Here is a 13,039-nt window from a genome sequence, read left to right as displayed (position 1 = left end):
AGGACAGCCGCAGATGTATGAAATAGGCCAAGGAGAGGCAGTGCGCATGCGCGAAACAATTGATTTTCCCGCTTTTTGACGTCAACCAAGATGTCCGCTCGCACACAGCCTCAGTATAAAACGGAAATTTAACTTAAACCCCTCGTTTTACCGACAAAACTGTAGATCTAATCCTTAAGCCAAAAGTTGCAGTGATAGTAACAAATATTATATTTTGAATAGCGTTTTTGAATAGTGTTGAAAGAAAGGATTGTTAGATCTTAGTCGCGATCGGTATGGCTTCAAAATTTGGCAAAAAAGGATTACTCCTGACAATGGACGGGGCTGCACTTGTGATTATGAAGTTGTTTTGTATATGTAAGTACGAAATTTAATTATTTCTTAACAGTATTAATTAGTATTAAACACGATATTCAATAATTTAATACACGAATTTCCGTTACTACAGACGCCATAACATAAAGGGAAGGAAAGAAATGGCTTCCATTCCATTGTTTCAGATATATATTTGTAGCAAAATTGCTATTTTGTGGAGCGGTTTGTAAAATGCTGTAGTCGTCAAAATAGGCTTTTAAATATAAAAACTGAAAAAGATTAGTAATATCTCCAAAAATGTTATGAAAAAGCGCATGTGAGAATCTTGTCAGTATTTTTTCATGATTTGTAGGAATCCTTATAAAATAATAATGAATTCGTTATTTTTATAGCATTATGCATAAATGGTACATGCCACATGCCTCATCATTTACTAGTCTAGACTTATTAATGGGTACTTAACTAACTAATATAGAAAGTACCTATGTGGAATATTGTATAATTTCTCATCACTCATATGCCGAGTTGCAAAAACTTTAAGCTAATGTCAGCATTTAATCTTACTGTCCATAAACTGTCAAAGCATACAATACGACAGCAATACATTTATTTAGCTTAAAGCTCCTTTATGTAACTCAGTGATAAACTTTAAACGTGTGCCTAATGCCGTTTGAAGGCATTCGGTACCTTGAAGACCTACTTAGTCTATTTTCCCATTTTGATCACATGGTGAAGCATTTGTCCTACCTCGTTGAGTCGTTGTATCTAGTCATACGAAATCTAGGTACCTACCTACATCTAGCCTAGCTCATCTCGCACTATGTAGGTATGTAATTACTATCTTCTTGTAATTTCTTTTCCTGACTAAAGTTAAGCATCCACCTTTTGGAATCGTACTCAACGGACGCATCGCATACAGAATTCTTTGTTTGGTATAGAAATTCACACAAACAAGTGCGCATCCACTTCATCGGCATTGCCGACACCGTTTCTTCATACATTTATGAAAATCCTATTGGGTAATCCTAGTGCGATACATGCGATACCGATAGGTGGACGCTAAACTACCTTAAATCTACCCTAAATAGCCAAATAATATTGAATATTGCACAATACATGGGCCTACAACGACCTTCTTCACCCAACCCTTCTTCATCCAATCGCTATCTATTTACGTCTAAGGACGTCATTTCTTAGTACCTACATACACTCGCTAGCAATGAAAAATTTCCAGTGACCATTACTTTCTAAACGAAAAAGCAAGGCTTTTAATGACTTCATGACGCCTGCAATATTGAACCCCATACCACAATGATCAGGTGACAGCGCATCAGAATATTAGGTACTTACTTACCAACTAAAAACCTAAATATTTTTATAAAATTCTAAATTAAATGTAGGACATAAAATTGGCATTTTGTTAGTGGAACTTTTCGTGAGTGTATTAAATTATTGCACAATTCCGATGAAACACATTCGAACGTCAGCCGCCCGCCCACGGCGTGAGTGGGCGGCCCCACGGCCGGCTGATTCATTCATGAGATCACGACCCGTAGTAGCTTAGTAGGAAGGAGTTGCTTAGTACGGGGAAGGTTGAAGTTAGATCTGGCGCCGGTAGCAAAATAGCAATCTACCAATTTAGCCCCTCAATGACCTAAAAGCCGTACGAGCTTTCTTATGTCTTTAAGAATACCTACCTATCCGAGATTTTGCAATATTCAGGCTTGCTGCTCCAATTTACACGGGATTAGTAGTTTTACTGGCTGAGCTGAAATTAGGGGGTATTTATGAAGGTCCCGGGTTCGATTCCCGGCTGGGGCAGATATTTGTTTAAACACAGATATTTGTTCTCGGGTCTTGGATGTGCCCGTAAAATGGCAATAGGCCCGCCCCCTATTACATTGAGACTAACAGAACACTCTGGCGAAAAGTGGGTGCAGCAATGCACCTCTGCCCACCCCGCAAGGGAGTACATTAGTACAAGGCATGAGTGTGTGTGTGTGTCACTAGAGCGTTCATTGGATGGCGCTACTCTATTGTATGGCTAAAGGACAACTCGTCAAGTCGTTGAATGTAACGTTCGACGTTACTTGACTAGTTAAGTTCTATTCTGAGAGGGGGTGCTCTCTCAGAATAGAACTTAACTAGGTTTAGTATACTGGTCTACGTCTAATTTGTTATACCTGATTATCTTCAAAGATAGGAAAGGGAAGGATGTCCTAATCGCATTAGAAGTAACCCATTAAGGTTATCAACTTATTCTTACTTCTGACCTTTAGTATTCGCTTAGGTACAAACTGCGGGATTCGTTTATTTTTTGTAACTGAATTCGACTTCCCGTGGGAAATCTACCTATTCCGAGGGTATTAACAAACTTTCTGCATATCCCATTAAGTGATAAATGCCTTAAAACTTGGCTCATTTATTCCCACCACTGGTCCACTGCAGGTTGGTGCGTTCACACAATATCTAGATGTGCAGGTTTCCTCACGATGTTTTCCTTCACTGTAAGAGCGCGTGGAATAATTGCAGCTACTTAAATGCTTTATTTCTGAAGAATACATTGTTACATGCCACGATTTGAATCCAAAACCTCTCCAATAAGAGCAGAGATCTTATCCGTTACGTCACCACGGCTCTCACAACTACAATACAAAGTTTTCCCAGTTGAAAACACCGGTAGTTCTGTTTCTGAGTTTACAGCGCAACCTGTCCAAACTTGTCCTGTGAAAAGCTTTTAGAAGTTCTCGTGCTTTTAATGATAACAGCTGTTTCCAAGTTAAACATTAGCTGTGCTGTGAAAGTAGGTAATTAGAATACCTTAACAGAAGTAGTTTAGTCTATGGTCTATATTATGCTTATGTATACAATGTACATGAGGTAACCACGCAAGGAATTTAGTCTATGGTCTGTATTATGCTTATGCATGAGTAATGTAGAGGTTAAATTGTAAATTAGCTACGAATAGCTGTTAAATACCTCCCTACAGCTACGGTGGTAGTTTTGATTGGAATTTAGTAGTTAAATACAGTATGTCGGGTGCTTAAACTACATTTGGAAAGTTATTATACTGATAAAAGTCCACCTTTTATATTTAAAAAGGGCAGCAGGAAAGAGTTCTAATGCAACATATAATTTAATCCGTAATGGATTCCGATAACGTTATGATATTGTCATGTAGGAAGCACGCTATCAAACCATCAAGGCCTTAATAGAGGGTCTTGATTTGATGTGGTATAAGGAAGGTGTGATATAATTTGAATAGTCTACTTACACCTATAGTACCCCTATTTAATTACTAAGGCCCACCAATCGTACCACCATTTCATTATAGGTTCTGGTCGACTCTAATAAATAAGGTATAATAATATCCCCACGGTCCAAACGCTCATCTAAGCTTTGACCATTTCCCACAACTATGGTCCCTTGCGTTGTGAATATCATTATGGTGACCGAACCACTTCTTCCAGGAGCCGTTGAGTGTGCGCGATGCAAAACTTTTGTCACGTCGTATAGCGCCCCGTACTAGCCCTTCAGGAGCCGGTTCCTCTAATTTATTTATTAATACTTTTATTGCACAATTTACTAAAGTACATGTACAATCAGGTGGACTTAATGCTAAGAGCATATCCATAGGTCGCTGTTTCATATCCTGCTCGAAGGACTATGTTGCGCAGCGGACTGTATGTGGTTGATTTGTAGGCACTGGGGTTGCTTGTAGCTCGAGGAAGTAATTAAAACGGGAATTGTGGATTGATCCGTGTATTTTCTTGTTGAGAGCGAGAGAAACGGAAGAGGAAGTTGTACATAGACAATGAAATAATTTATATAGATGATCCATAGACAATTAATGTTTCTAGCCAACACATTCTCTACCAGTTAACCTCATCCCGCCTGATTGTTCCAGTGCTGCTGGCGGGCATCAGCCAGGGTCTGCAGCTGGAGAGCCAGGCGTCCACGCGGCGCCCCCGCGTCACCAAGTACAGCAAGACGACGGTCGCGCCGGGCGGGCCTACGGTTAGTATCTCCAATTCTCCAGTATCTACACTGTACAGTGTACAGCCTCGCTAATAATATGGACCTGCTACCGTACCACCAACGGACATTAGCAATAATCAATCCATAAGTACCAGCGCTGTGGCCTCACTGTCCAAAGCATATGCTGAGCTGGTGCCGTTTTGACACTCTGGACAGCATCCTTTATTTGTTTGTTTTGTTTGTTCTGTATTAAGTATTCTCGTTATTTTGTTATTGTTTCTTTTTCTGTCTTATTATTTTGTCCCAGTGTGTCAAATAAATGTATCTTTCTTTCTTTCTTTCTTTCTAAGTAGCGAGCGTCGCCCCGCCTGTCAAACATATGTCCGATCCATACAAGTTACGTCAGATTTGACAAGCCAGCAACGCTGCTTCACACTATTGTTTGGTAAAACGAAATTAGATTGGCCGGAGGGCCTTCTGTATAGAAACTGGAGGCTACTTACTTTTATGGCTATCGGTATATGGCTACGGTATCCTTATGGCTGCCATCAATTGACTTACATAGAACAGCTATAAAAAATCCTATGGCGATACGTCAAATGTGGTAATGTCACGTGTAAGAATTCTGGGGTCTGTGCTTGGTAAACATTCGAAATTAAATATAAGTACCTAAGGGATAACAACACAAGGGTCTATGTTTCACTCATCAAGATTTTTTAAAGACCTAATTTTAAAGAAAATAGAAATATGTAGGTAGGTGCATGGATAGAAATAGCCAATGCTAACCGTTGTTAGCCTATCATTGGAAGCTATCGTATTAATTCGAAGCCCTAGTGTATTTCCATTTAATGGCGCAAACTAACCACCACCTATTGCATTGAATTCGCCCTTCACGTTTCTAAATGCAATATAAATTGCCTGGCTCACAGCTCGAAAGTACCAAGTGGTAATTTCACCACGATCAGAAATTCTGAGGCCGATGCTTGGGGCCTTGACCACACGACCCGCCTTGGATAGCTTCTATCAGTGCGGTTTGAAGGATTCGCCCCTGACCAACTACGACTGTGATAATTATTTGTAGGCACTGTAATCAGAGGCAGTCTTAAAGTTTATGCAACAGAATAACATTTATTAGGTATGTATAAAACTTTATTAGGGCAACAATTTTGTCTTTCTAATTTGTGGCACTGATGTGGTATGACTTTTTCTTCTTCATTGATTTAGGGACAAGTACTTACCAGTTAATAAAGACAATCATATTTTACCTGTTGCTTAGGTTGTAGAGGACAATTTTAGAGTATATAGGCACTGAATCGATTGTGTTTTTGAATACGAAGAAAGCTTAATTATGTTTTTAGAGTAGGCGGAAGCTTCGGTATGTTTTTAGAGTACATAATAATATTTAGGTCATTTTTATCCCAGAATTCCCACAAAAAAGCTTGCAAAGCTTCTCAAAGAGATAGCTTACGTACCTTAATAAGTTTTATATTTTATTTGAATGTGTTTTCACGATCATTTTCGTTGAATGTTAAACCGGGAGAGTCGGTAACTTGAGTCTAGCTTTTCGCGTTTTAGGCCAAGGACTTTGGCGAGGATTTCGCCGCAACATTGTAAACTTGGCGTAGATATTAAAATATATTCAGTTTCTGCCCTGAATACGCAGTATATCGTTACATAATATTAGCGATGTTATTACTTTGGTCGTTAGTTTGTTGAATATGTATACGTACTTATTTGTATTAAATAGGAATATGCAATATCATCATTCAAATTCTGTGGTTTCTATTGTACCACCGTCTTTAACAATAAAGCTAGGTTAGGTATAATAAGTTTAATTAGGTATAACGGCTACTATTGAAAACTAGCCTAAGTCCAATGGCTATCAGTTCTTCAGCAGATGTGATTATGCAACTGCCACTTCAGTTTGCAGAATTTAACATCTCAACTAAGATGGTTGATCTTATTTTCTGAAATATCCTTTTAAATACTAGGGGGTCACTCTATAATGTCGAAACACGAAGTTTCGAAGCGCTGTTGCACAAGGCGCAAGCCACGACTCTATCTCGTCGTATTAAACGTGCCAATTGCACGACAGCTCCCGTACGTTCATTTGTGTCGTCGGTATAGAGTAACCTTCCTGGCCACTCGCACACAAATTGCAGCCTCGAGGGCGTGTGTGCCATAAACTTTAGTCACAGTTGGTTTAACACGCCATTTTACGCGTCGGGAAGCCAAATTCTCAGTCGCATGACTCGAAGTTATTCGCATAAGGTGGTAACTTTATACAGGTGAAATGTGCTCGGCTTATATTTTGCTTGCAGTCTCTCTGAAAGATCGCATCCGCAATTAAGTGATCCGACAGAGAACTAAAGTCACCGATATAGCTCACCGAGTTAGTAGTTAAACTTAAGTGGGCTGGTCACATCTGTCGAAAAACCTTTATTTTATTTTCTAACATATATCAAATTTATCCAAGATTGCACTGTATAAGTTTTATGTTCTTGTAAAGCCGTATTTAAATGGGTTAATTATTATCTCTATCCTCCACGGGATAGGCATTGCCTAGTGTGGGGGTCAGTAAATTCACCATCTCTTGTATATTTTTAAAGGAAATAAACATTTTTACTTTACTTTACTTTACCGATAACCGATGGGGTAAACGTGTCCTGGAGTAAAGACCACTACTATAGGCAATCGTAGTGGGGGCTTGCAGCTGCCTTACAGCCTTGCCTTGCCTTCCAGCTAGATGGCTTGACGACTTGCGAAAGGCTGGTAATGTTTGAATGCGGAAAGCTATAGATCGCATCCAGTGGCGTGCTTTGGGAGAGGCCTACGTCCAGCAGTGGATAGCTATAGACTGATGATAGTGATGATGAGAATTGGGTTATAGATTCTATTGGATGACGGCACCGTAGCTAAGGCGGTAGTGAAGCTGCTTTTGAAGCTTGGTGCCGCGGGTTCGAATCCCGAAACGTCTGTGTGATGAGCATTTCTGTTTGCCTTGTGTCTGGTTGTATTTTATCTATTTACTATGTATCTATCTATGTCTTTGTGTACATAATAATATATCAGCTGTCCGACACCCAAATCACAGGTTCTGCCTAGTTTGGGGTCGGATGGCCGTGTGTAAGATGAAGATGTCCCCACATATTTATTTATTCGACGTCCAATTTTCTAAACCTCTCCTCTATCATTCTCCAGCAGGAGCCAGCCACAGAGCGGGCGCTGTCCACGGCCACCTACCGTCTCCAAGGTCCAGGGGGAGAGACTTGCATCCTGCTGACGGTGGACGCGCTCATCGACATCTCCTATGTGACCAAGCTTAATGAGCGGGCGGTGAGTTTATATTACCTATACCGTTTTGTAAATTCGCGAAAAATAAAATCGATCTCCATAGTAAAAAGTTACATAACCAACAGAGTTTCTATGGAAATAATTTGCGAATTTGCAAAAGTTGTTTGGAATGACCCCCTGAGTCACCCCCTTTCGGATTAGTATAGCTTTTTTGCAATACTCTGTATACCTTTACGATATAATTCTTGAGATGCTATAGCATGAGGCGCTATTGCACCGACATGTAGCCACGGAGCACGGAATTCCACTTTAGCGTGTAACTATTACTGGAGGCTTGTGTGTGTGTGTGTGTTTTTTTTTTTTATTTTTCTGGAGGCTTCAATGGGGTGTTTGATTATTAGTCACTGATACGCCAGTGGTGTGAAGTAAGGTGCAGTAGCTACTCTAGGAGGTTATTTTCATGATGATACTTAGTTACTACCAAAATATTTGCGTGGCAGGATCGTTAACCACGGGAAATGTACAGGTTACAGTAGGTAAATAGCTTGATTTAGAATTTGTGTAACTAATAGAATTCATGGAAAAATATAAAATAAAATACCTAACCACCATTTCTTCCAGGACGCGAACACATTCGTGCCGAACAGCGCTAAGGTGGACGGCACGTGCCGCGACGGCGACGCCGAGACCTTCGCGCTCAGCTTCAAGGAGTTCACGCTTGAGTGGACCTTCGAGAAGGTTCGTTCTTGAAATTTGACTTTGGCGCCCGACGTGGGACAAAATAAATCATATATTATTGACACCATTAGACACAGGTTTACAAGATATTAAACAGTAAGAAGGTAATAGTGGAATTAATTATTGAGAGTGGACTGTGGAGAAATGTTTACTGCTTTGTAATCCAAACTTTGTCGAAACAGTAGTAGGTATGCGTTGTGAATAGTTTCAATAGTTAAATATATGCAAATAATTCGTTATTTTTGAATCAAAACTGTCTAACAGGTATTGGTACCCAAACATGGGACACTATTTGACTTTTGCGCCCGATGTGGGACAGCTTCTTAAGTTTGGCTTTAATTTTTGATGCCTCTTTCTATAGTTTGGTGAAAGGTTTATTAATAAAAATCATTTGGTGTAGTTGTAATGAGTTACGGTTCGAATAAGTTAATCTGTAATTGGTCCCAGGTTGGGCGCCAACGATAAATAGTATCCCATGTTTGGGCGCCAATATTGTCCCATGTTTGGGTGCCAATACCTGTTACGCAGTCTTTGAACTTAATCACCTTATGTATTTCTTTGTATATATTTAACTATTGACAGTAATTGATTGAAATGCACACAAATTTATTGTATTCCCCCATATTTATAAATGTTGGATGCCAAAGCAGTCCCTCGATGGGCGCCAAAACGTACCCTGATTGGGCGCCAAAGGGTCAACAAGTCTATGCACAATAAATAATGCAGAACATGTACCAACTTACCTTATGCCATTTTTTTAAATTAATTTAAAAAATATTTCAGACACCTGGTGGAGAGCGTTGGTATTGTGACAATCTGAGGCTTACGTATAACTCCAGCGCCAGAATTCTAGAACACGCCGCTAAACAAGGTGAGATAGTTAGAATTGTATTATTTATATAATTTACTGGGATACTAATTTTTTCATTATGATCAAAAAGTTAAAATGCTTGCTTCAGTAATTAAAATTCTTATAATAGAGTAAGTCAACACAAACATTATTTTCCAGGTCGCAGAGTGACGTTAGCAGCGCAGTCCACACTGCTATTCCCCACACCCGTCGGGAAGTCCTTCTTCTGTCCCGAGGAAACCGTCATCGACCTAATAGAAGGAGATGCTACGTAAGTAAAGTTTATACCTATTTTTTTATTCGTATTCCGGTGGGACCTGTACATAAATAGACTAATTATAAAACAAAGTTTTACAAACATACTTACATTAAGTATTTACATGCTAAATAATAATGTAAGGCGGTGGTTTACTACATCATCACGACCCATCACGCCCTTACTGCTGGGGCACGGGTCTCCTTCCAATGAAGGAAGGGTTTTAGGCCTAGTCCACCACGCTGGCCAAGTGCGCGTTGGTGGACAATTACGATCACTGAAGCCAGCTACGTACGCTTCGTAGTCGTAGTCGACTACGGATGCTTCTACATAAATATCCGATTTAAAATCTCTTATCGCCTTACCGTGTCATCGAGGCTTTACTCAACCACGGCTCTAATTTGTGATATGTTTCCAATATTCCAGTAACACGGCGGGCCACCGCGCCAAGCTGTACCTGCGGCAGATGCGGCTGCAGGCGTTCATGTTCAAGCGCGACGGCGAGTTCGGACCGCCCTGGCACTGCTCCGACTCCGCTAGAGCCAGGTAATACTAACTATACTACCTCTATGTAGAGTAGGGTACTGAGAGACCCTTTATAAGCATAACCCAGGATAACCCAGGCACTACTCGTCCAGCAAACTGGTGGGTGTCTCGCGCTACTGAGAATACTGCGATGCAACTCATAGTCGCCTATCAATCGCGAAGTTTACACATTGTGTGCGTATCCAGCCGAATATATGTACCTATATATGGCAACTTATCCCAAGCGACTCGCAACAGAAGCACAAGTAGGTAGCTTGGGAGAACGGGCAAAAGCCCTCTAGATCCCTCTAGATTTGCTTATAGGGGCACGTAGCTATACTTGAGGCAGATGCGGCTGCAGGCTTTCATGTTCAAGCGCGACGGCGAGTTCGGACCGCCCTGGCACTGGTCCGACTCCGCTAGAGCCAGGTAATACTAACTACCTCTATGTAGACTAGGTACTGAGAGGGAAAACCTAGCATGACACATGACCCAGGCGTTACTCGTCCAGAGGTCTGGTAGGTGTCCAGCGGGCCAGTAAGTGTTTCATGTTACTGAGAATGCTTACTTCTCTCACGACGCTGTTCAAATGCTATACGACTGCGCTGCAACCCGCGTTAGCCGAACAAACGAGAGAGTACGAATCTAGCGGAAAATCATTTACACCGCATAGAAAATTTGCCATATCTATGCCTTTTGACTTAACTTTAAATTTAAACACAATTTCCATAGCCTCAAACCATACCAAGGTATCATAGCCATTCATGACACACTTAACTTTGCTAAACTTCGCGTTATACCTATATGAAATATTGTGAATGCGGCATCATATCGCGCCAACTAAATGAAGAGAAAAGTGACTTGGGCTCTAACTATACACTATCTGTTTTGCTGACTGTGCCTTTTCTCTGTCCACAGATCTGAAACAGCCCCGGTGGCGGTGGGCGCGGCGCTGGCGCTGGCGACCGCCGGCACGCTGCTTGGGTACGCCGTCTGGAGATACGTGAAGGTCAAGAAGGTGCAATACGACACTATGGAGTGAGCAGGTTTGTCTTGTAATAGGTAATAGTGAATAGACTAGGTAGAAAAGTCTGTGGTACAGTGAAGGAAAATATCGTGAGGAAACGAGCATAGCTAGATTGATGAATTATGCCACGTGTTCGCACGGTCATAGACAAGGTAGATAAGTCTATGGCACACAGGGAAGGAAAATATCGTGATGAAACCTGCGCGTGTACTTAGATTTAGCACCTGCACATCTTTTAACACCAATTTACTGCCAGTTTCTATAACTCTATCTATCTATAACTGGTAGTTACTTTCATACGATTTTGACATAATCAAAAGTAACAATCTGTCAAAATCGTATGAAAGTAACTACCAGTTATAGATAGACAGAGTTATAGAAACTGGCAGTTAGATGTGAGAACTCAAAAACCCGCAGGGGATCAGCGTGGGGGGAAACTGCCCAAGATTATATAATATAATATAATAATATAATATGTGGGGACATCTCACACATGGCCATCCGACCCCAAGCTAGGCAGAACCTGTGTTATGGGTGTCGGGCAGCTGATATATCTACACAAATACATAGATAGATATATACTAAATATAAATATCAACACCCAAGACCCGAGAACAAATATCTGTGTTTAAACAAATATCTGCCCCAGCCGGGAATCGAACCCGGGACCTTCGGCTCAGTAGTCAGGGTCACTAACCACTACGCCATTCGGCCGTCGAAGGTCGATTAAAAAAGAAGGCATTTTAGACCTTGTAATTTAGGAGATACCTACTTACATATTATGAAATATGACTCGAGAGCAGGTACAGGTATTTTCAAAGTAAGTAATATAATTAATTAATAGGTATCAAACCAGTTATACTACAAGAGATGAGGTGACCCTTCGACCCCAAAGTCACGCCATCTAGCGTGCAGTAGCGATATTCATACAGATAATACTAGTGATGTACTACATTTCTATATAAATATAATTAAAAATATTAAACATAATATGTAATTTAAATATAAATAAAAATATTTACTTTCAGACCCACAGTGAGGGGACAGTAACATCATAACACAAGCAAAATAACGTGTACAACTAAATAAATGAAGGAGTGAATTAAAAAAGACGCTTTTAAAATAAAATTAAATGGAACACCAGGAAGAATTTGTTAAAAAATATAGTGTAGTAGCTGTTACAACATGTAATTTATGTTACTTTCAGTAAAATAAATATGTTACAGACAAAGTGTAAAATGTAGGTAGGTATTAAAAGTTGCATGTAATGTAGCTTTCGTGTAACCTGTGGTCGAACGTACGGTCAGCTGCATAAGTAGATATACACTTGTGTACCTTGTCAAACTACATAACCAACTGTCAATGTTTGAATAGGCAGTCTGTGAGTTTGACAAGGTACAAATGTGTACAGCTACTTAAGCAGCTAACTGTATCACCTATTATTCTTATTATTTTGATTCAGCTTTATATTTTGTATTTATGGTTTTATAATGGTTATGATGTTTTCCGAATGCGTAATTTTATAAAAACTATTACCTATGTTATCATGTCTGCAGTGTACGTTATACGATCTAACATATTATAGGTATTTGCTGAGGAAGTACTTAACTACTTACTTTACATAAACGAAAAAGATATTCTGTCAACCAACAAAAACACATACTGAAATAAATAGCTACTTTGATAAGTATAATTCAAATGTAATATTTCAGATTTTAAGTATATTTTCAAAATAAAGAAAAATTGAATCATACATAAAATAAATTGTGCCTAGTTTTAGGTATAACGGGTTGCATAGCATTTGTTTCTGTATTAAACGACCCCAAATCACACTGTCGTGTTTAACGCAAATCTGGATATAGTGACATTCCGTGCAGCCCGGACATAGCGCTTTTGAAGAAATATGTATGTAGAAAACCGATTAATGAATTAAAGATTATTTCAAGATTCAAATACATTATTAATGTTGTTGATGGTGATAAAGTTCTAGAAGTAATATAAGGTCTTACTTACTTTAAAATATAAATTATATATTTAATCCCATATAGCCCCCAAA

The 13,039-nt window shown here is 39.7% G+C and overlaps 1 protein-coding gene across 4 annotated transcripts; it reads left to right on the top strand.

Moving 5' to 3' along the window:
• The first annotated feature begins 31 nt into the window (after positions 1 to 31).
• On the top strand, positions 32 to 12,845 carry LOC105385071. Of its 4 annotated transcripts, none has more exons than XM_048632242.1 (9): positions 32 to 357; positions 4,223 to 4,332; positions 7,498 to 7,629; positions 8,209 to 8,325; positions 9,109 to 9,196; positions 9,335 to 9,446; positions 9,858 to 9,977; positions 10,875 to 10,994; positions 12,012 to 12,845. In XM_048632242.1, exons 1-9 carry the CDS (start codon positions 276 to 278, stop codon positions 12,031 to 12,033), a joined length of 903 nt encoding a protein of 300 aa, XP_048488199.1. In that variant the 5' UTR covers positions 32 to 275; the 3' UTR covers positions 12,034 to 12,845. The 4 variants fall into 4 exon arrangements, with proteins under 4 accessions (XP_048488199.1, XP_037970477.1, XP_048488200.1 ...); XM_038114549.2 differs by having other exon boundaries at positions 36 to 357; positions 7,495 to 7,629; XM_048632243.1 differs by having other exon boundaries at positions 37 to 357; positions 10,875 to 11,002.
• The last annotated feature ends 194 nt before the right edge of the window (positions 12,846 to 13,039 follow it).

This window comes from Plutella xylostella, chromosome 31 (genome assembly GCF_932276165.1).
Source record: "Plutella xylostella chromosome 31, ilPluXylo3.1, whole genome shotgun sequence".
In the NCBI taxonomy this organism is placed as follows: domain Eukaryota; kingdom Metazoa; phylum Arthropoda; class Insecta; order Lepidoptera; family Plutellidae; genus Plutella; species Plutella xylostella.
Note: the sequence above shows the minus strand (reverse complement) of the source record. Positions and strands in the feature narration are given on the sequence as shown.

Bases quoted from the DNA above. Each gene is read 5' to 3' on its own strand.
- LOC105385071 (XM_038114549.2), top strand. From the start codon at position 276: ATGGCTTCAAAATTTGGCAAAAAAGGATTACTCCTGACAATGGACGGG. The intron at 358-4,222 runs GTAAGTACGAAA...TGATTGTTCCAG, and splicing joins TATGAAGTTGTTTTGTATAT to TGCTGCTGGCGGGCATCAGC. The intron at 4,333-7,494 runs GTTAGTATCTCC...ATCATTCTCCAG, and splicing joins TCGCGCCGGGCGGGCCTACG to CAGGAGCCAGCCACAGAGCG.